This window comes from Metopolophium dirhodum, chromosome 1, assembly GCF_019925205.1.
Source record: "Metopolophium dirhodum isolate CAU chromosome 1, ASM1992520v1, whole genome shotgun sequence".
Classification (NCBI taxonomy): Eukaryota; Metazoa; Arthropoda; class Insecta; order Hemiptera; family Aphididae; genus Metopolophium; species Metopolophium dirhodum.
In genome coordinates this window covers 75,095,831-75,119,345 of record NC_083560.1, presented here as the reverse complement: position 1 = coordinate 75,119,345, position 23,515 = coordinate 75,095,831, and the positions used below count along the sequence as shown (strand labels likewise).

General features: G+C 25.9%; 1 protein-coding gene across 3 annotated transcripts; it reads right to left on the bottom strand.

The window, feature by feature from the left end:
- Positions 1-930: 930 nt before the first annotated feature.
- On the bottom strand, positions 931-23,273 carry LOC132934339 (leucine-rich repeat flightless-interacting protein 2). Of its 3 annotated transcripts, XM_061000647.1 has the most exons (13): positions 23,195-23,273; positions 22,583-22,724; positions 19,406-19,539; positions 6,812-6,941; positions 5,063-5,217; positions 4,855-5,001; positions 4,663-4,779; positions 4,156-4,291; positions 3,459-3,602; positions 3,304-3,383; positions 3,115-3,219; positions 2,430-2,574; positions 931-2,357 (listed from the first exon to the last, which is right to left on the bottom strand). In XM_061000647.1, exons 3-12 carry the CDS (start codon positions 19,496-19,498, stop codon positions 2,464-2,466), a joined length of 1,218 nt encoding a protein of 405 aa, XP_060856630.1. In that variant the 5' UTR covers positions 19,499-19,539; positions 22,583-22,724; positions 23,195-23,273; the 3' UTR covers positions 931-2,357; positions 2,430-2,463. The 3 variants fall into 3 exon arrangements, with proteins under 3 accessions (XP_060856630.1, XP_060856631.1, XP_060856629.1); XM_061000648.1 differs by lacking the exons at positions 22,583-22,724; positions 23,195-23,273 and adding an exon at positions 19,698-19,716; XM_061000646.1 differs by lacking the exons at positions 19,406-19,539; positions 22,583-22,724; positions 23,195-23,273 and adding exons at positions 7,189-7,832; positions 15,074-15,273.
- Positions 23,274-23,515: the final 242 nt, after the last annotated feature.

The following is a 23,515-nucleotide window of genomic DNA, read 5'->3' as shown; positions in this document are numbered from 1 at the left end:
AGATATTCTATTTTTAGACATTTTTTTCCTCAATTTTGCATTGGCAAAATTGTTAATTATCTTCAGAATAGTTAGTACTAGATAAACGTTCTTATCCACATGTGTTTCTTAGGTAATTCTTTATAAGTTTAAGTTTGGAAAATTATTGCTCTGCTCCTGCTACAGTGATCAGCATTGTCAGAAAAATTATACAAGCACTAAAAGTGTCTGAAAAACTACTTGGTAAATCATTATTTATAATAAAACTACCCAAAAGTTTTATTGTTTTTAATTTATCATCTTTTAAGGTACTCGATAGCCATGATATCGGGGCCCCCAAATATTTCATAGAGTCAGGGCCCCAGTGGAATGCACCGGCGGTTTATTTAGCACTGCCAACACAGTTCAAATTTCATGTCACATTTCCAAATTATTGGGTAGAAAGTTTCAGAAAATAAAATCACATAAAAATAGCAGTTGAAACATGAGATTACTGTAAGAAATAATTTTGATATTATTTTAAATGATCTATACAAATAGGTATGGGTTTGATATTTTAATTTCAACTAGTTAATATTACATTCTTTAGGATTAAATAATAAATAATATAATTCTAAATACATATAAAGCAATGTATAAATATTCATTAATCATATCTTAAAACATAAGTAAATCTGTATCATTGATTTTAGAATATACAGATAAATTGTACGAATTGTGGCATGAAGTTAATTCACTTATAGACAAACCACTACACATGTCTAACATTACAATGGTGAGTACCCTCACTGTTAAGTGTTAATACCAATAAACTTAGTCACTCTCTTTATTTGTGAACATTAATACTTATCAGTATATTCTAAAATCAAAGGTAATAGTATGCAGTATAGGGTGTTACTAATCTTTCCGGACATGTTAATGTTTTTTTTTTATTTTAATATAATAAATACATTTATTATGGAAATGCATTTGAATTTATTTTGTTACTTTTTTAAATAACAATTTTAGTTTTAATAGTTAATAAATATAAAAATTAGATAAGTAAACTATACTAAATGATTGTTGTTATTATTATTTTTAATAAATACAACATATTATCTGTAGTAATTTATATATATATTTCATAACTTTTAACTACATAGAGCCTCTGTCTCATATAAGAATAGCCTCACGTGACGTCTTATTTTCATACGGTTAACAGTTATAAGACCATCACACCTCAAGATAAATCAGTTTTAATTTTCTATGACAAAAAAATTGCTCAACAGTGTTAATCTAAGCAAAATGCAGGCTAGGCGGTTGTTGGAATAATAAAGTGACGCATTTTATCCAGGGCGAAGCCGTCTGCTTGAGTCTAGTCTTACATGAAACTGAGTATAGTAAATTAATTTTACTTCAAAAGTAAATGAATGAATAACAAAATAAAATTACCGTGTCTTGTATTTTTTTAATATTTTATTTTCAAAACTCAAATAGTATAATAAATCTATAAAATTACAAACTTTAACTTTAAAATATTTTTATTACCTAATTTCAGTATTAGATAGCAACATTTAAGAGAATATTTTAAAAGATGCTCAAATGCTTACTTTTTTCTAATATAAAATAAACCATTGGTAATTTTATCTTGTTAAGAAAAGTAAATAGACAAGTATCATTTACATGTGATACCTATTTACACATTCATACTACTAGAGTAATTAAAATAATAATAATAATAATAATAATAAAATAAATACAATATACATACAAGTTTTGTTAATAAAGATGTTCAAGTATACACATTAGTGATAAAGAGATTAATATATGTTTTTATAATGTATTGCTATGATGTTTATAAAAATTCAAGTTTAGGAAAAGTAAATTTAAAATTTATAGTAGAGTATTCATAGTAAATATACTAGATAAAATATTCAGTAATAAATTATAGAGTGAGCCACTTATTTTGGTTTAACAAGGTTCAACTAATACAGAAGTACTAATAATAAAAATATTTACCATCAATAAAAGTTGGATTATTGGTTGATAGCTATGGAACAATAGTCAAATCAACAAAAATAAAGAATTTTATTATTTCAAAATAAATTGATAATTAAATATACTTAATATAAAATAAAACATTTATAAAATGATAATGTTAGATTGTAATTTCAATTAAAATAAAACAATTTTTACACAGAAATTATATTTTTCTATAATTATTAGTATTTTGTTATTAAATATTTATTAATATAAATTTAATTATTCAAAAAATTATATACTAAATTATATTTTTAATTATTTTATATTTCTTATCTTGTTTTGCACATCTTTCTATTATCAATTGTGTGATGTGACACTGATGATGAATGTAGATTTTATTGCACAACAAATCGTATCTAATAAAAGTGAATAAAATAAGTAAATTGTATGGATGTTTTTCTAGTAATTAAATTTAGAAAAATGATTACTTTCAGTTTTGTTCGATAGTGATAACAAAGTCTATTATAAATCTTTTAGTAAACTAGATTTGGCGTTCTTTAATTTGTCAAAGCGTTTTAACAAATGCATATTGGATGTCTCCAACTCTTCAACTTTTGCTTGAGCTTCTCGAAGCTAAAACAAAATAAAATATCTATTAAGTCAAGGGTTCCCTATTTTTTTTTAGCTTGCGGCGCCTTATTTGGACCAAGATTTTTTCAGGTTATCTTCCCCATGTAATATCATGACTAATCATAAAAAAAAGAAAAATTACATAAAAACCAGTAAAAATTTTAAAGGGTAATATGAAAATATTTTTTTAATTTGAATTATACATTTTTATTTACATAATCATAATTGTTTCCGTCACCGTAATCGTTGGGTTTTCAAGTTTATTTTTGGACCTTATAAAATTCTACGGCAGCGCGGTGCCCCAGTAAAGACACCGCGGCACACACTTTGGGAACCATTTGGTTTAAGTGAAAATAAATACTACTAATTATTATTATAATTTATTTACAGTAAATATTTTTTAAAATTGAAGGCTAAATAAAATTTGTTATTAAGTTTATTTGCTTACTTTTATTTATAAAATATATATTATTATACCATTAAAATATTTATGTTTAATTTAAAGGTTATAAAATAAAATAATTTACAAACAATATTTAATACCTCACGCTGTAGTTTTCGTTTTTCCAATTTCAGTTCATCTTCAGCTTTTTCAGATGCTTCAGAAGCTGTTTTATATCTAATAACTTGACTCTCCAGCCTAGCAACCTGAAATTAAATATAATTATGTTAATGAATGTTAGATAGAATGAACCTAGCAAATAAAATAATGGCTTTTATTAATTAATTTACATTCGCTTGTAATGTAGAAATATCCTGTTCAGCCTTTTGCCACTTGAATTTATAATCACCAAGAACTTTATTAGTTTCTTCTACAAAAAAAATTAAATAATTAAATAATATTATTTGTACTTTTAAAGTTGCAATTGACACTCAGCCAATCTTACTTTGGGCATCTTCCAAATCATCTGAGTCTGTACCATTGTAATGATTATCACTATGACGTTTGGCCTCTTGCAACTCTAATTTGAGCTGGTTAATTTCATCTATATAGCTGTTGCGTTCTTCAGTAAACTTTTTGAGCCGTACATCTGAATAATTCCATAATATTTACATCAATAAATGATAAAAATAAATTAATAAATATCATGCAAACCTAGTACTAAGAACACCATGTATCATTGTTTTTAAAAATATTATATGTTATTACTAAGCATTTTTTAAAATAAAATTAGATTTCTTAGTATTTTTTTTATTGTTTTATAAGAGCTAGAATAGACCAAATAAGCAGGTTTTTTTTCATGATTACAAAAAAAGAATAAAAAAACTATAAAATCTGTATTTATTATTATTTATCAACATTGTTGTATTATTGCATATTAATATATTGAAAATTGTTTTTTTAAATATATGAAAAATAAAGATCTGATGTATTGAAAGGTTTCAGGTTGTAAAATATGCAACTTCTACCACGCCTATTGTTACACCTATTTGAAGATGATCAGAGTAGTGGACCTACATTTTGCGGGGTACATCTCAGTATATAATAATATATATTTACTTTAATTTATAATCCCAGTTATGAGTTATAACAAATTTATATACTTTAAGTAAGGTGAAACAAACGGATAATTATATACATACCTAAACAACCTTCTCCTGCATCTTGTAACAATTGAGCATTTTCAACAGAAACTAAGGCACGTTTTATTTTATTATTACATTGGTCACTTTCACTCCAACATTCTTGTTCTGTGCTGATAATTACTAGTCCTTTTTCCTGAAATTATAATTATAATAATTACGTTATTTTAAGAGTTTAAACCAACTAATTCACATTATTTTAGTTTGTGGTTAATAACAATTTATTGTTTCATGTTCGTTGTAGTACAACTTTGATCATTTTTTTCAGTATTCAAAGTTATTTTCAAGTAACTTTAAATCAATCGACAGGATTTTTAAAATTAAATAAATATATATAATTGGTAGAAACGAAATAATACTGTACAAATTACACAAATTTTAATCAAGAATATATCCTATTAAATAAAATTTTTTCTAAAAGTTTTTTGGTTATTAAATTAAATGAAGGAAAAATTGGTAATGTATATACAATTATAAATTAAATATTAGATTAGAATATTAATTTACCTCAATGAGTTTATCACGCTCTTCTAGTTCTTGTTGAAGTGTTATAGATTCTAGTTTTTGAGTAGCCAATAAACGTTTTAATTTTTCGTTTTCCCTACAACTTTCTTTATGTTCTCGCTATAAATTAGTCAAACAATATAAAATTAAAAAAAAACAATTCTTAATAACTATAAAATAATTTCTAATACATACTTTTATATGCATAAGCTCTTCTTCAATATCGGTGTACTTGTCTTTATATAATTCTACCATATATGTCACAGCTGCTTTTTCATTGTCAAGTTGAGCATTTTGTACCATAGCTTTTCGAAACTTTTCTTCTAAGTCTTTTAATTCCATCTGAAAAATTATATTATTATTTATTCCTTGAAATATTTAGAATTATACCACTTAATCATACCCTAAAATCTCGAAAGTTAGGAGTAGATTCATCAAGAGAATCAACTGAATTGCGTCGACTAGATTGGTAACTGTTAGTATTATGTATAGAACTGGCTGCTCTAGGACTGGCAGTACTAGCAGCTACTCGTGATACTCGATTTGCAATAGGCCCATCTAAGAGATAAATTCAAATAATATAATAAATATTGTTTACCATAAGTATTTAAACAAAGCATTTTTTATCTTAATCAAACAGTTCTTTAATTACAGGAACTTAATCATAAAACTTTGAAGTGTCACTTATCATGAACAAAACAAACACGTAATCCAGTATAAAATGGTACTCAAATAAATAAAAACAAACAACCTTAAAAATTAACCAGGTAAATATTTATAGAATTATATTTTATAATCTAAATTAATAACTATTTTTATTTATCTTCTCTTTTATATGCTTTAATTTATTTTAGTGAAACATTATTACATTTATTTAAATTATATAATTGTCTATAAAGAAAAATAATTGTGTGTGTATATTTTTGACAATTATTAGTTTAAGTATGAATTACTTATGAGGAACCTTGTATTACATTTTCCAGCTTAGCTATAGAAATTGAACATTTCCGACTGCAGGTTCACAAAAACTACGACGTCACCGACCGTGGCAAGTACACATTCCCGAATAGAATTTCAAACCGTATGTACAGTAGAGACACAATTCAACCACCATGGCCACCATTGCTAGGGTTTTCAGCTCAAAATGCAAAATCTCATCAAAGAGTTCAACTTTTTGTAAATGGTCGTAGGCGGCATTGGCTGCAAAGTTCTCAAGAACTGTGTGTTGACTGGTTTTGACGAACTGGAGGTCATCAATCTGGACACTATGGAGGTGAGCAACTTGAACCATCAGTTCTGGTTCAGCAAGGGGTTTGTGGGAAAAGCTGTCACATGGCACAAAACTAGCATAATCAAATTCAACCTCAATGTCACTTTGGCGATATAATGAACACAAAGTACGCCATGGTATTCTTCAACAAATTCAAATTAGTCATTAAACGCTTTGAAAAAAAATATTTTCGGTTTCAAGCTGATTTTAAGCATTTAGGATAATTAAAACTGGAAGATTTCCTACTTATGAAACCTAACATTAAATATTCCTTATTTATGATAAGTTTAGGATAAAGACAATGATGAAATGAATTAATTCCACTCATGGAATTAGTATATTTGTTCAGCATCTTTTAATATAGTGTTTACAAGATATATGGGTGTCAAGTCAATGACTGGCAACAATGTTCTTGCCATTGCCATTGTTTAAATTCTATTTTATGCACTTATTATTATTATATTTATTACCATAGGTATTTGTAAAATATTTATGATTTGTATTTTATGCAAAATGAATAAGCAGATAATATAATATAGAAAGATTTTCTTGTATTTTATACACATTTTATTTTATTTTATTTAAGTGTATTACCTATTAAATGTTCAACATTATATTATTATACATTTTGATAACATTTACATAAATATATACTTCCTCTGATACATTTTCCCTCAGATATATCCCCCTTCCCACCAACATTTTTTCACTTGGATATTTATTTGGCCATTTTGTTCTGTGGAGATTTTTTCTCACATATATTGGGTTAATACTAAACTTAACGTAATCTGCAACGTATACCCAGCATGTACAGAGAATACCTTATATCTTTGAGAATGCCATACATACAGACATAGATATAAAAGTTTAATTTTAACTTACCTGCTGCATGCATGTCAAATGCTTTGTCTGCATTTTCTTCGGCTTCTTTTTGTTGCCGTTCAATTTCGCGCATACGAATTTCTCTAGCTTCAGCACGGGCTTGACGTCTTGCAGCCAAACGAGCTTCCGCCTAGAACAAATTAAATGTTTAAATTAATAAGCTATTTAATATTTGAAATATTTACGATCAACAGCTTTACTATAAATACCATATCAAGTACTTCCTAAAAGATATGTGCAGTATGCACTGTTAGTAAACATAAAAAATAGAGAAATGTACACGTAAAACAAAATAACTAGTTTTAAAGTCTTATGTCAATACTAGAATTTGCTTTCCAAGTAACCAGCAAGTTTATCATAATTATACTTATACTTACTTCATTATTACGCTTGTCCAGAAACGTTACAATTCCATCAGCTTCAGAATCACCACTGGAATTATAGCCATGACTAGAACCATTAGTTTGTACCCTCGTTTGTTCCCTAAGTGGACTAGATTGACGATCATTTAAAATATTATCTGATAGGTCATCGATATCACTGATATCAGCAATAGAATATCCACAATAACTTTCGTCATCCTCTGATGAAGGATACGTATAATTTGTGTCAGCATTGCATACTGGACGAATCACATCAGTATTAATAGTCTCGCATACTGAATTCAGAGCGGCATTATCATTAACACATATATGACAAGAATATGATCCATTATTGTCTAGTCTCAACTGAGAAGATTGAACAACTTTAGAATATTCATATGGAGTCGCGTTGTTTAAGATATTCACCGCATCCCTACCGTCATTAATACTGCTAGAGTACAGTGACGAGGATTCTTTCGACACAAACGTAGAATTAGATTGTAATAATTTAGTATCTAATGTTTTTTCATTTAAATTATCTGGAGTTTGATTTATGTATATATGCGTAATATGTGCTCCAGTAACCAAATCACACGATGTTACGTTCATTTTAATATGACTATCATTCATGTTAAATGCTCAATGTGATAGATTGTCAACTAAATAAATAATAAACTGACAATTAACTGAATACGAAAATTTTAATTTTAAATAAGTGCAAAAGAAAACAATAATAATATTATATATAATCATTATTCCATGATATTTTAGAAAGTTCGTTTAAGTTCTCCATCAAAACAAAATACTACCTAACATCTAACATAACAGTATATAACACAGGCATATAGACTATAGCTTACTATATTATAATATGTTATTATAAGTAGAAAATATAGTCAAAAGTGAAGTCATAATTATTTTTTAGATTCAGAGCACGTATTTTGTTTTTATTGGATTTTACGAAAAGCAGTTTTGTGGGAAATGAAATAAAGCTCAAAAAGTTTTACATATGATTATAAGTTGTACACGTCATATTATATGGTACGTCAGAAATTGAAATGATAAAATTCCTTATTTTTCTGTATCGTGAATATAGTATAGGTAGTTATAGTATTTAAAATTTAATAATTATGTTACATTATAATTTATGAGAAAATAAATATAATATATTATTTAATAGCGTAGAGCCGAATATATAATCTAGGTATAACTTGATAATGAATATAAGTTAATCCAAAAACGATGTATCATAAAAAAAAGTCTTAACACGTTTCACATGTTAAGCAATAAAATAAGTTACTTCTTTGAACGATGTCAGCGCATACTATTTATTTTCTTACACACTGTCCTACGTGAATCCGACGAGTGCATGCGAATTATATTCTAACCATGCTGTTCCGCAGCAGTGCACTGCGTTCCATACGGCGAAATACAAGCTGTTATGATTCACGTAGGACACGGCGTTAATTTTTACAAAATTTCTATATTTTTCTGAGATAATCAACATTTTTAAATTATAATATTTTATAATAATTATATTATATTGTATTTGAAATACCTCCAAAAAGCCAAAGTACAAACAAAAGTAACTTTTTAACTTTAAGTTTTATGATATACGATCAACTAATCAACCTATTGATTACATTTCTAAAAAAAAATTATAAAAACATTTGATCTAAAAATTATTTAAATTCCCTATATTTAATGAATGAAAAAAAGAACTAATAAAATCGTTCATGTTCCTCCAAAAAATAACGCAATTCCACAATATGTTCCTTCAAACGAAAAAATAACTAATTTCGCGTTAAGTTCCTGAACATTGAACGAAATCACTTGAACGCGTCCTTCCAAGCACTGAATATACTAACAATAATAATATTACTATACCTATCATAAATAATTTTCAAAAATATTTTTTGTGACCTTAATATTTTTATACCAATTGTTTCCTATTATATACGTTTACAGACTACAAAACAGAAAAAATCAAATTAATATTCGAACAATTTATTGTTTAGGTCTAGTGTTCGGTCTATTAGTGGAAAAACTAGTTGGTGATGTCATAAAGCTATTCGAAATAGGCAGAATGTGATTTACTCACAAATACACATTCACTATAGTACCTATCGTAACATTTGTATACACGTATATGGTTATGTCATAGATATCAAACATGAATTCATCGTATTCAAAAATTGTAATTTAATCTCAACTATTCGTTTAATGATTATTGATGTATGTGATAAAAAAAAAAATACAACAGACATCAAAATATAATAATTCGAAACACCAGCTGTTTGCAGTGGTCTTGGTCTCACACATAGCGCTCGTTTTTTACGTGGAGCATTACTCATACAGTTTTATTATAGATGTTTATTGGTACATTATGTTATTATATTAGTTTATTATAGGAACATTAGTAATTAAACAGCATAGTGTATACGGTATATTTACCGATCAATAATGTACGGATGAATGCAAACTGTTTCTATACCTATATTGATGCAAAATAACGGAGTTTTTAAATTTAAATTTTAAAACAATTTAATACGGTGGTTAAATAATAAATATTTTTCAAAATTTGTAATTATTGAATCATTCCAAGATACTGTGTATGGTCTATATTTATTTTGATAAATTTACTGTAATAAAAAAATAATGCACTAAGTACATAAATTATACGCTATACCAATGTGCGACTATAATAACAAATACGGGTGTGGCATCCTCTTAATTTCGTGCACATGAATGTAAGTAAGATAAATACCAAAGAAATATTGTACTTTTATATTTTTGCATAACATAAATGTATTATGTATGATGGTTAGATGGATCGCTTATAAATGGTGTTAGTACGTGACTTGTAGATTTCATCGGTTACGCGAGTCAGAAACAAAATATTAAAAATTCTTATTTAGACAAAACAAAAAATAATTCATACCTTGAATTGATAAACCAAGTTCAAAGCATTCTTAGGTTATAAGTTACTTTTTAACTAACAAAATTTTTTTTGTATACTCAGGTCATAATTAGCAATAATTTGTTTTCAATGAATAATACATCGGCTATAATAGTGTGAATAATTTCATATCAATAAAATACTAACTCATGCTCCTAGACCTAAAACAATTACCAAATTACATAAAAAAATGTATTATACTATAGGCGACGTATGAAATAACAACGCATTATTTTAACTACCTAACATCAATTAAAGGAAATTTATAAGTATTTTAGATAGTTATAATAATAATGCTTTAACTCTAGTCAAAAATAGAAGAAAATAGGCAGTTCAAATTTATGTGGGTCATAATTGAATTGTTCAAAGAAATAATTGAGGAGCAGTCGCAGTATCGTAAAAACACAGAAATAAATAAAGCAAATTGTATTCCAAAGCCTGTATATTGTTATATGGATTTTCTAAAAAAAATGGTATTTTAAGTAAAACTACTAGTATTTATGATAAATTGTATGTTTAGCAAAAATATATTTATCATTAATAACGTAAAACACATTGGTATCAACATAAATAGTAAATACCTCGAAAGAATGTGGCTCAAGTCCGATAATTTAATAGTCACATACTAATGGAAAAACCGAAAAACCTTTAGTAGGTACATTACTCATTAATATTAGTAAGTAGCACTAAATATGTAAAAAGTAATATTAATCATATACAAGTAAATCACAGCAACGTCATCAAAATAAAATGTAAAATTAGTCACCGATTGAGACACAATTCATATATTAATGGGTACAACAAAGTAATTTAAGATTAACGTATATAATAAATAATATATTATATAATACAAATTTGATATTCGTAAGTGATTACTTCTAAAAATAAGGCAACTCGCTAAAATGTTATCTTCTGAGTATAGTTTGCATACCTAGTTAATATAGCTAACACGACTATAATAATAGAGTGAGAGTCTATTCTTATTTTATACCTACTTACTTTTAGTTTTAGTACTTTAATTTGTAAGTAAGAATACAATATATACAGATATTTATTGCCATAAAAAAGTTGTTGAGTATAAGATAGGAACTTTTATAATTGTAACTTGTTAGAATGAATGTTTGGTTAAAATGAATTGTAGCTTACAACGATTTAAATTGAATGAATAATTCGAATTCAAACACACAGTTGTTGTTATTAACAGCGGAATAATACGCATTTGAAGAACTAACAGAAATAGTTGCACACTTGATTACCCTACTCTTAATACGCCTACATAAATAAGTAATCATATTTTCAAAACAAATTATGTGAACTATGTTTCTTATTTATTGTTATTTTAACAAAATAAAATAAAATATATAGGTACTACTTATACTACTAATGCGTTTGGAATTTTTTCGCTTTGGTCACCATTAGCTTCGAAACGAGTCAGAATTAAAATAAACGTATACCTAAGTAATATGTATTACATCATAACAATTAATTTTAATGGCTTATAAATACAATACATAACATATGCACGATTATGCATTATTTACTCTAGGTGTACAAGTACATTAAATTATTAAAAACGTAAAGGTTTTTTTAAAAGGTATTTGATGTCATAAAAAACAAAAAATCCATTGTATAAGTACATTGAATTTACGTCATGCATACGGGTATACTGTATACAATTGTTGTAGTCAAATAAACTACAAAATAAACAATTATCACGAATAAAAAGGTAAAAAAATTCCTACATCATACAAAATACCAAGGTACTTACATAAGTTATTTCCCATATGCTTATAGGTTATTCCTACTAAATCTATTCATCACGAGATAAAATATAAACCATATTGATTTTTTTTATGTCAATATGACATTTTTTTATTTTATAATATAATAGACCGACCACCGCAAAATAAATTTAACTATGAACATATATTGAGATAAAACCGTATATATTTTTATTTTGCGTAACTCGTGAATCACGATGATTGATATATGTTGGTCCATCCACGATCATTTCTATTAGGCATCAACAAATAAATTGTACAATGCATGCATAACAAAAATCAGTATGCGAAATGTTTGAAATAAAATGTATTTCTAAGGAAAAATACAATGTTGTACAAAACATAATGAGTAATGACGTATCACTTATGTAATATGTATGTATGTATTGACGGAATGACAAAAAATAAAGAAATTAGAAACAAGAACTCAGTATTTTAAGAACCTGAAACATTTTTTTTTAAATGTTCATTTTATTGAAATATTTTTCCTTGGGTTAGAAACGTATACGAAGAAATAAAAATAATATTTTAAGTTCTTACACAAACATAGTCACACACCTTTTATTGGTTTGATATCTTATCGGCTTATAACATATATACATCGTTAGGTTTTATTTTGAACAAAACAAAAATAAAAAATATTAGTAAGAACAGAATAATAAAGGTAAATACAAGTCTAGACTAAGTAATTTTCATCAAAACAGACGAAAAATAGTTATCGTGAGAACGATCGAAGAATGTTCCGAAAAGCCGTTACGTACACGACTATAATACATTGTGATACCATTACCCCAACTCATATACAATGTACAGGGTGATTTTTTTTTTATGTAAGATACTCTTTATTTTAAAAATTACTAACAATTTATGAGAATTTTAAAATTTTGATATATTACATACTCATCACTTGCTTAAAAATTAAAACATCGTAAAAAAGCATAAGAAAGGATAGATAGATAATATGTTTTTACCTTTAAGGTAAACTTACTCTATTATTAAAGTTCACTTAACAAAATCGAACAGCTGAACTGAAATGTACGTGTTTAAGTAAGACGGAGAAAACACATTTTGGTTTAGAGACAAAATGTTTCCAAACATTTTTTTATTTAATCTTATTTTATTATTGAATGATAACAAATATTTATAATGTCATTAACGAGCAGTGGATTGGTTGAGTTATTATAGATGAGTTAAATTATTTAAAGTTTAGATAATAGGAGTGTGACAAAGCAGTGTACGCCGCAAAATGTTGGTCCAATACTTCGGTCATTTAAACTTTAAATAATTTTATAATGTATAAGTTATAACTAATCATCTACTCGTTCGATTAATAAATTCCATTTATATGTATAGAAATATTCCAAACAATATTTTTCTTTGAAATATGAAATTAAAAAGTATGTTGTCATTCCGAAAACTAATAACTTAAAAAATGATAATGAAAAATAGGTAGTGAACATTTATTTTTTATTATTAATGACTTCAAACGATATCAAAATAATTTTCAAAATAAAAAGTATGTTATGTTTAAAAAATACCATGTGTATATTTGTACATAATATGCTGTTTACATCTAACAGTATGAATGATACACGTTATAACATTAAAATAATAAGTGTGAAGTAAGTGTACAATGGTTTTATAGAAAATGAGTTTTATTTTAATGAAAATACAAATAAAATGGAATATTTTAAATTACATCGAGCCACGCATTTTCAAAAAAATATCGAGAACCCGATGTAGAATAAAATACGAATATTTCTGTATTTGTACTGATGATGTACGTCGTTATCCATATTTTTATGGATATTTTACAATGGGTATTTTGGAAAATGTAAGAAATTTCTAAATAAAACATTTTTTGTTAGGTGCCATTTCAATATATTTTTTTAAAAATCAATTTTAAATAAAGTAGATGATAATATTAATGCACATAATAATCTTCATAAAAAAATAATGAGATTTTGAGTTAATGTGTAAAAGTGCAAAGATTTATAGACGTGAAAGTTGGAGATATTTAATATGTTAGGCTTGTTAGGATAACGACGAATTGAAATTATATAAAGACAATATGCTGTAATTTTTATATATAATAAAATTCATTATTATACATTATTATAATTTAATATATTTTATTCATATTAAATGTTTATTATTTAACATCCATCAATAATTTGTTCAACATTTTATTTTTGTCAACTACTAATGCAACACTGATTTTCATATTAAGATTCACGGATTCACCACACATACTCACGTAAAAATATTTGTAAGTACTTAAAACATACTGGTCACCAAAATGATCAAAATAATGATAAATTCAAAAAATTATTGGTTATTTTAATATTCTATAATGACGTAATTTAGTATTTATTATAGTCAAAAGTAATGACCAGTCCAATAACCATACGAAAAATTAAACTATCCACAAGACCGATCGCAAAATCAACTAATTTACCTTATATGATACGTATTAAATATATCACCATTTACTATAGGTATAAAATTAATATTTTATGGCACTATATACTAGTGCTAAATAATAATAACCTATTAATTTTTACACGATAACACACATATTTCTGTGTGCTATAAACAAATTCAAAATTACTATTTAGATACTTTAATTTAAAGAAAATACCTGATAAAAAAAACTATATTTTAAATCTTATTGTTCTATAAATAGAAAATAGATAATAATTCATGTATAAAATCTTCACCAAACAGTACGTTATAGTGTAGCTAATGTTTAACAGGAGTACAGGACGAACCCAAAATACATCTAGTTTTAAGAAACAAGACGCCAAATTATGTCATTGCTTACCTAATACCTAAACTAAAAATATTTAGCGGTAGCTTATTACAGAATTATTTTAAGACAAAATAAAAGATTTGCAGATTACTACGTTCATCAGTAGAAAAACATTTTATTATTGACATTCAAAAGTGTAGTGCAAAAATATTTTTATATATTTTGTTGTACCTTTTTGGTAGTTACTGAGAACTAACACTAACACTATAAATTTAATAAATATTCCAAAAGTCAAAATTATTGAACCTAATTTTTATTTTATATTATGTATAAACCTATAAAGTTGAGCATATTTTAAATTTTGCGATGATGGAGAATAAATTTTTAAATACCAGATATTTGTATTACTTTGAATATGAATGCTTCAAAAAGTTGGTTTGATACACAAAAACGAGACTTCGTGTATTACGCATTTTAAAAATTATAATAGGTCCATTCATAAATAAATAAATACAAAAACTATTTTAAATTATTTTAAAACGCAACTAAAATAACGAAGGTACAATAGAAAGAACGCGAACTACATAACACAAACACGTACACGGACGCACACCCGTTGATATAACATAGTATTGTATGTAATGAAAAATTAATAAGCAATACGGCATTAGGGCATATCAAACATAACCGTACTAGGTGTACGTAGCGAACTCTGGAAACCGGTTGGTCACGAGAAGCTAAATATTTAATTTAATAGGTGCTCTGAAGAAGTAAATTTGATGCAGGATAACGTTATTACGTATTACTTATTAGAGTGGTTGATAATTTATTTTATTAATACGCAAAATGTGAAATTAACCGGTCTAATATTTTTAAATATATCGTACATAAAATATTGTACAAAATGTAGGTAGATATTAAGTTTTAGCATTTATAACTTATCATTGTTGGTTAAAACCTATTACATATTACGTGTTTTGATGAATATGCATATACCTACTAAAAAGTGTTTTATGAATTTTAATATATTTTTAAATTAATTTAATTTATGTATCACCAAAAATTATAAATAATAACTTATTAAGCCAGAGGTTCCCAAAATATTTAACAAGGTATTTAATCATTCACTTATGTTTATTATGAACCAGATACGTACAAAATCTTGTTCAATATTTAAATTTCATATGATCAAAGTGATAAGGAAGTAAAAATTACAATATACGTTTTTAAAACGTGAGTATTTTTATAAATCAAAAAATTACAACATTTCAGTGAAAAGACGCACTTGAAAGTTAGAAATTAGCGGGGAAGTATCAGGTCCAATTTATTTAATTACAAGTGTGAGGTGTATGTGGTGTGTCAACGATTACGGATTATTTACGCATTTTCTTAGATTGATGATGACAGTAATAATGTACAAAAAATAGTAATAAATAATAATAATTTAAAAAATATTAAATAATATTTAGATCTACCACAAACATTGATAAATTAAAAATTAAAAAACCAATTTATTAATCGTACCACTATTTGGCCAAACAAATACCATCAGATGGCATTTTGTGTAAGTACCACAGTTTGGGAACCTCTATTGAAATATAACTATGCAAATATAAATAAATAATAATACAAAACATTATTTAATCAATTAAGATTTGTAGGTTTGCAAGTAGTAGTGAAAGCAAAGAACAATTTGTTTTAGCATATGGGTTTTTATGAAAAAATTACACTTTTAAAAAGTTAAAAAATTTGCTAAAAGCTTTAAATTTATATGATTAATATTTATTTATTATTGTTCATGGATTGAAAATTCAATATAAATGATACGGTCAGGATCATTTATAAACAAATTCTTAATATATAGAAAAAAAATCAAGTGTTTTGATTTCCTCGGCGTATATTTATCATAATAATTATTATTTCTAATTGAATAAAAAGGATCAAAAGTTCCGTGCAGTATAATATAATGAATAACAACAAACATAATATGGTTAAAACTGAATACAAAGAATCAAATTAATGAGTTGACTAATTTTACCCTAAAATTATTTAAGTACCTATCACATTATTAATATTGTTCTTACATTACCAATATATTATATATTATTGCCATAACGCGTATTAAGCCAATGATATGTACTGATATACAATTCGATAGTTTGCTACCAAATAGAGCCAATTAACTAATAAGTAATTACTATAGTCATGTACCAGGAAAAGTTTTGGTAAATGTTTTCTCGATAAAAAAGTGTTAAAATATAATATATAGGTAATTATAATATGTAATAGAAAAATATTGTAATAAAAATGTATATAAAACATTTTTTTTTTAGATATTTAGGGAAGTACAATGACATTTGTTAATTTTTATAATTTTAAGTGGTTATAATAAATCTATTAAAAATATTTTTAACTAGTCAAGTTACATTAAGAGTCACACCCGTATGTGTTGTCTCTGTCTTCCAAACATACACATTTTATAACAAATTTTACATTCACAATAATCCATTTTACTCTGTTATTTTTAAAATTAGAGCGAACTGACTTATTATAAAATTTAAAATTAATATTATGATGTATGGCATCTTATATTGTATTTATGTTTTAATTTTGAAGGAAGTACATTCTAAAATACCTTATTCATAACTTGCTTTATTTTCTTAAGGGTTATTAGAAGTTTTATTATAATTTTATACCTACAATTTACCAAACATTTTATTTTTATGTGCATTTAAATTGATGAAATATATATAATATGTAAATAACACATTGATTATATAATAATTATATCAATACTTTAGTATAAAATACTAACATGTTCAGTGCTGGGGTCCATAATCTTCTTGAAGAATAATATATATATATACCTAAACATTTAATGTACAAATATTTGTAATTATATTAATTTTTAACTAGATCTTAAAATGAAAAGGAAATTTTCATCACATTACATTAAAAATAACAACAAAGTAGATATGGGGACAGTTTATAAAAGAGAAAAAAATATTCAAATGCATATCTAGCATGGAAAAATGTTATAACTTACTATTTATTACCATTGATTATAAATACTATTTATAATCAAAGTTATTACACTTGTTTATCATGTGTCTTATACTCTTATGGCACTGATCAAGAATTTAGTCTAAAAATAATTTTAAAGAAAATTCTACTGTAATTATTGCCAGTTATGAGTAAAATATTTAGTGTTTAAGTAATAGCTTATTTGAACCTATTGCCATTTATTATCATTTATGTATATAATATAATATATACACTAATGCACAGAGACGTCATTAAAGTTTTTTCTTTGGTCTTACATACCGGGTATATTACCCTCTATACATATTTCATTTTTTGCCTAAATATATTGTAAAAATGTGGCAAACATACTATTAATAAGATCAGTAATACCCAAACTTTCTCTGCTTATACTATTAGTCACATTATTAGGAAAAACAGTAACTTAAGAGAACATCACACTCGAGATTACACTTTAAATTTACTTACTGCAAAACCATTTCTATACAGTTATCTTAAATATATGAGTGAATTAATCTATAACCAAACTTAAAGGGAAAAATATTACCTATGTTAGTACGTTGGTTTATTATAATTATAGTCAGGATAAGATACCTAAGGATAAGATAAGATATTAGAGACCTAAAATATGATGCTAATATTCTATGAAAAAAACCTACAAATATTCTCTAAAATTTAGAGAAATATGCAAAAATAATCAATGAACATTAATATATTATGCTTTAATATTAAAATTTGTTATTTTAAAAGGTATTTATTTTATTTTAATCATTTTAAAATCTTAAAATCATGCAATTTCAAAACAAAATATTTGGACATTTGATAAACAAATATATTGTTCTTAATCAGTATAGATTAGCCGGTATGGTAGACAATAAAAGTGACTGAAAAGAACTACCTATCACAGTGTTTTTTTCTTATCAAAATGAAAAAAAAATTATGGTTGGTAAATGTACAGAAAATATTTTTTCAGATGACATAATAGGTATTAAAATAAATATAAATCAGGTATGTAGTAATTTTTCTCACAATTTACAAAATATTCCAAAATATGCTAAATAAACTAAATATTTTCTCTGAACTCTGTTGAATGAATTGTTAACATCTTTTACATTCATAACCTAACCTTCCATAAGACTGCACAATATGCTTAGTAATGATATGTAAGAACAAATAAATCCGGACTAGGTACATTTATGATATTTTAATTTTAGAGTGAGTTATGATCATTTTTAAATTATACAATATCTAATGTACTCATAACTCGCTTAAAAATGTAAATATCGCAAAATATCACAAATTTGCTATGTATATATTTTGTAAGATGGATACAACAGTTAGAGGTGTGACGTCCTCTTAAGATATTGTACATACAATTTGTATTATATTCTGCTTAGTACATAATATTTTAACATTTAAAACCCACATTTATCTAAAATATATTCATACATTCAGTTGATAAAATTAATAACAGTAGCAAACTCTGGAATAACTTTTAGTATTATAATCAATGCTTTTAGAAAGTTGATCTTATCTATACAATAGTATTATAATTATAATAATATACCTACTTACCTTTAATAACTTAAAAATATAATCATAAAAAGAAAGCATACAAAATAAAAACTAAGAAGTACGAAAATGTTTAAAATTTAAAAGGACCTAAATACAATACTATCATTATACTAATTTACTTACTTCTTTAGCTATTTGGTCAAACGCTTGGTCTTCAGCATAATGGGTTGTAGGAAGCCTTCGACGACCACCAGTTGTTGAACTAGGACTATCCATTATAAAATAAATACCATCTTTGATTCAAATCTTGATTCTTCCTAAAATTATTAAATTATATAAATAAAGTAATTTAAATTGTATTTAATTTCTAGACCAAACAAACAAAAGCTATAAATTCTGTAGCTGTTATAAGTTAAGGAGTTTATTAGGCCGGGAAAAAATAACAGGTATTAATATTTATAAAAGTAGTAGGTACCTTCAAAATATTTTATTATCAGCTGAAAATTAATAATATTTTTAAATTTAAAAATTAAGTATTATCAAACACAGAATGAAATAATCTAGAAGAATAATAAATATAATTTGAAAATAAAGTATTATCTAACGTAGATAAAAATATCTAGTTGAATAATATAAATATATTTCTAGATTATCAGATTCTTAGAAGTCACAATTTTAATTGTCAAATGAAAATTATCACCTTTAGACAGTCAAACTACTTTTAATCTATTTAGTATATATACATATCATTGATCAGTCTAAGATATATTTAAGACTACAAGAATTTAGAATGAGATATTGGCTATGCTCCAAAATGTCATTCTGAGTCTCTTTTCATTTGCACATATTTTGATAGTGGCATATATAAAATAAGTAGGTAGGTACCTATTGAAAACAATAAAATAAATAAGAAACTTATTAGGCAATGAAGTTGAGTATCTATAGGTTTATTTGCATTTATTTTAATTAAAAATATATAGGTAAGTAAACAAAATTTATAATTTATTTATAATAACTGGTGAAAATTTGATGATTTATTAGGTACCTAATTAGTAGGGCTCAGAACTTAATGCGCTTAGTACTAAAGTACTGAGTATACATGCACTTGTGAGCTTTTAATAGTACAAATATCATTAAAAATATGCACTTTTTTTTAATCACAATTTTCATAAATGTACCTAAATATTTATTAATAAAAACGAAAAATTGTAGGTCAACTAGGGATTTTGAAAAATATGATACACTAATAACTAGTGAAAACTCTCAAAACAAATTAATAAAATGTACATTAGGCGGTACCTACCTATAAAGTATCATTTTTATTTTATGTCAAATTTTCAATTTGTGTTATAAACATATCATTAATGATCAAATATGCTCTAAAAAATAGTAAAATAAAAATATATGCTCTTAAAATTACAAAATCACTAAATATGCAAAAATATGCACAATAAACTTTTAATATTTTATTCATAGTGTCGTGAAATTAATTTCAAGCTAAGTAAGCAATAAATTAATTATTCCAAAAAAAACATGCAAATGCAAAACCTTCAGAGTCCTACTAATTAGTATATACAAATTATGTTTTTAATAGTAAATTGCAATTTACAAATTATTTGCTTGAATAAAAATAAATGTTTTGAAATAAAATAACTAGGTTAGAGACTTAGAACACTATATTTAAAAACTAAAAAGTACCTTATAATAGTATTTAACAATGAAGAAAAAGCCAATAAAGCCCAATATATATTTTCATTAGGTAATAATATGCATTAAGATTCTACAGAAGAAATAATTTTGAGCAACTGTTTAAATCTATCTTGAAACTATAGGGGGTATAATATTATTAGATATACTTAGGTTTATTAATTAGGGCACTGCAAAACAGTGGACTGGGCAGTGTTATTTTGAAGTTATTTGCTCTTATTTATATTTCTCAAAATCAATATATTTTTTTAGGTATTCATAACAGGGAATTGTTCTTTTTTTTTAATAGATTTTACTCATTTCTTTACTTACATTGTAAAAATTTAAAATAAAGTGTTTTAACAAATTTATATTATCATAACAAAATAAAATAAAACCTTAAATTGTTCATTTTATTTGTAACATTGTACCAGATACCTACGACGTCATAATCAAAAAATCAGAATCATGTTAACACTATAAAAGTACTTATTTAAAATCTTTCCGCGGGTCTTTCCATCTGACTATGAAATGTTACTAGGTATTGGCTTTTTAATTTAAATGTTTTAAATTGTATAAGTAGGGGAGAGTGTTGTACCTTGGGCTAATGTTAATTTCTTCCTTAATAATTGGTAAAGAATTGATTTGTGGAAGTAATTATAGTCACTAGTTCCACGACATTGAAATATATCGACAGTTAGAACAATAAAATCACTCATGAATTTATAATTAAAAAATGTTATTTCGCCAATCAAAATAATTTCTTTAATTTGATTTTCAACAATTTGTCATAGAAGTTCTTAAGGTTAGATTACGTTAAATATTGTTTAGAGTTTAATGGTGTAGTCGATTCTTACAAAAAAATAGTATCAAGGCCTAAGAAGGCTTTCCAAATTAATATGCATATACCTTGGGCCAAATTATTAATTCTTCCTAATCTACCTAAAATTAAATGGTTATATTATATTATCTATATACTGAATTTCTTAGGTCATTTATGATTTTTTAAGTAATAAATTTGAATTTATTTTTCTTGTTCTATGTATACTTCAATTTAAATTCCAAGGTACATTATACGTTGTACTTTGGACTATTTTAGTTTGTTTAAAAAAAAATTATCTCAGAAGGCAGTTGATTTTGAGTTTGGAAAAAAATCCAAGTATTATATCTACAATATTGTTAATATGCATTAACTTGAAATAGGAATTAATAATTAGAGCTGTAAGGGGATATTTAATAAAAATGGTACCATGGTACCTACAACACTATCCCCTACTATGTAGGTATAGTACTTAGGTAAAATAAAAATAATAGGCACTTGCCAAGTGGACAAATCAAGACAGGTAAAGACGATAAAATACCCATATAAGTACCTAATTAAGGCATGAACTCGAGGAATGATATGCGAAAACTCAAATCAAATAAAAGGGTCAATTTATTTTAGTAGAAACAACAATAATCTAAAAATTATATCACAGGAACAAATTTTACGACAGTCCAAAACCGCTGCCGTGTAATAGATTAATAGGTAGGTAGGTAATGGGTAATATTTTTTGAAACCGTTGTAGCGCAGCGATAAATCAATGACTGGACATAGCCGCGGTTCAGACTGCACACGATCATCGCATCGTTTGTCGTCCGTTTACTGAATCTTAACTCATTCGTCGGGCTTACCGTCGCCGTCGTCGTCTTTGTTGTTGTTGTTGTTGTTGTTGTTGTCCGGATGCGTCGTCTCCACTCCGTACGGGACGCGGTCCATCTGCGCGCATAAACTACACAGCACACGCGCGCGCGTACTGTTATTCACAAGCAGGTCCTACGAAATACGAATTTTAAAACATGGTTCGGCGAGATACGAGAGGGCAATCGAACTCGATCTAGTGAATTCGAAACAGCACTGGTTCAGTGGTTCCGGCGAAAACCGTGTAAAACGACAACAATAATTAAAGTAATGATAATGATAATAAAAATAATAAATATTATTATGATGATGATGATAATATACTACTACTACTACTACTACTAATAATAATAATAATAATAAAAAAAAACGAAATTATTTTTCGATTGAAAAAATATATAATAATATATATAATATATAGGTAGCGGTAGTGAGGCGAAAGAGCGTGCGAGTATGAGTTCGGATTTTATGTGTGTGTGTGAGTACGAGTGTTTGAGAGTCTAGAAGAGAAGGATGCAGACACGCAGTGAGATTATAATATTGTGTACATGTATATATAAATATAAGTGTGTGTGTGCTGTGTATATATATAATATTAGTAGTACTTCAAACACAACACAATCGGAGAGATGATAAAGTGAAAATCTCGTCGCGGCGGGTCGGAATCTGAAAGAGACGTCGTCGGCGGTGGTGGGAGCGACGGATACCGAGGCCGCAGAGACAAAAAAAAATTGCTTTCATAAACCACAGTTAGTACACACTGGCTCATACGTGTGGCGACATCTGTCCGTCGAAAATGTTATCTAATTACCAAAACTGTTTCACAAAATTCACAATAATATCATAATAATATATTCTATATTTCATATAACAGACTTGATAAAGTATCGTAATTTAAATATTAATATTATAATTATATTATTAAA

Bases quoted from the DNA above. Each gene is read 5' to 3' on its own strand.
- LOC132934339 (XM_061000646.1), bottom strand. From the start codon at position 7,803: ATGAATGATAGTCATATTAAAATGAACGTAACATCGTGTGATTTGGTT. The intron at 6,942-7,188 runs GTAAGTATAAGT...AATTTGTTCTAG, and splicing joins TGGACAAGCGTAATAATGAA to GCGGAAGCTCGTTTGGCTGC. The intron at 3,384-3,458 runs GTAAGATTGGCT...TTTTTTTTGTAG, and splicing joins TGATTTGGAAGATGCCCAAA to AAGAAACTAATAAAGTTCTT.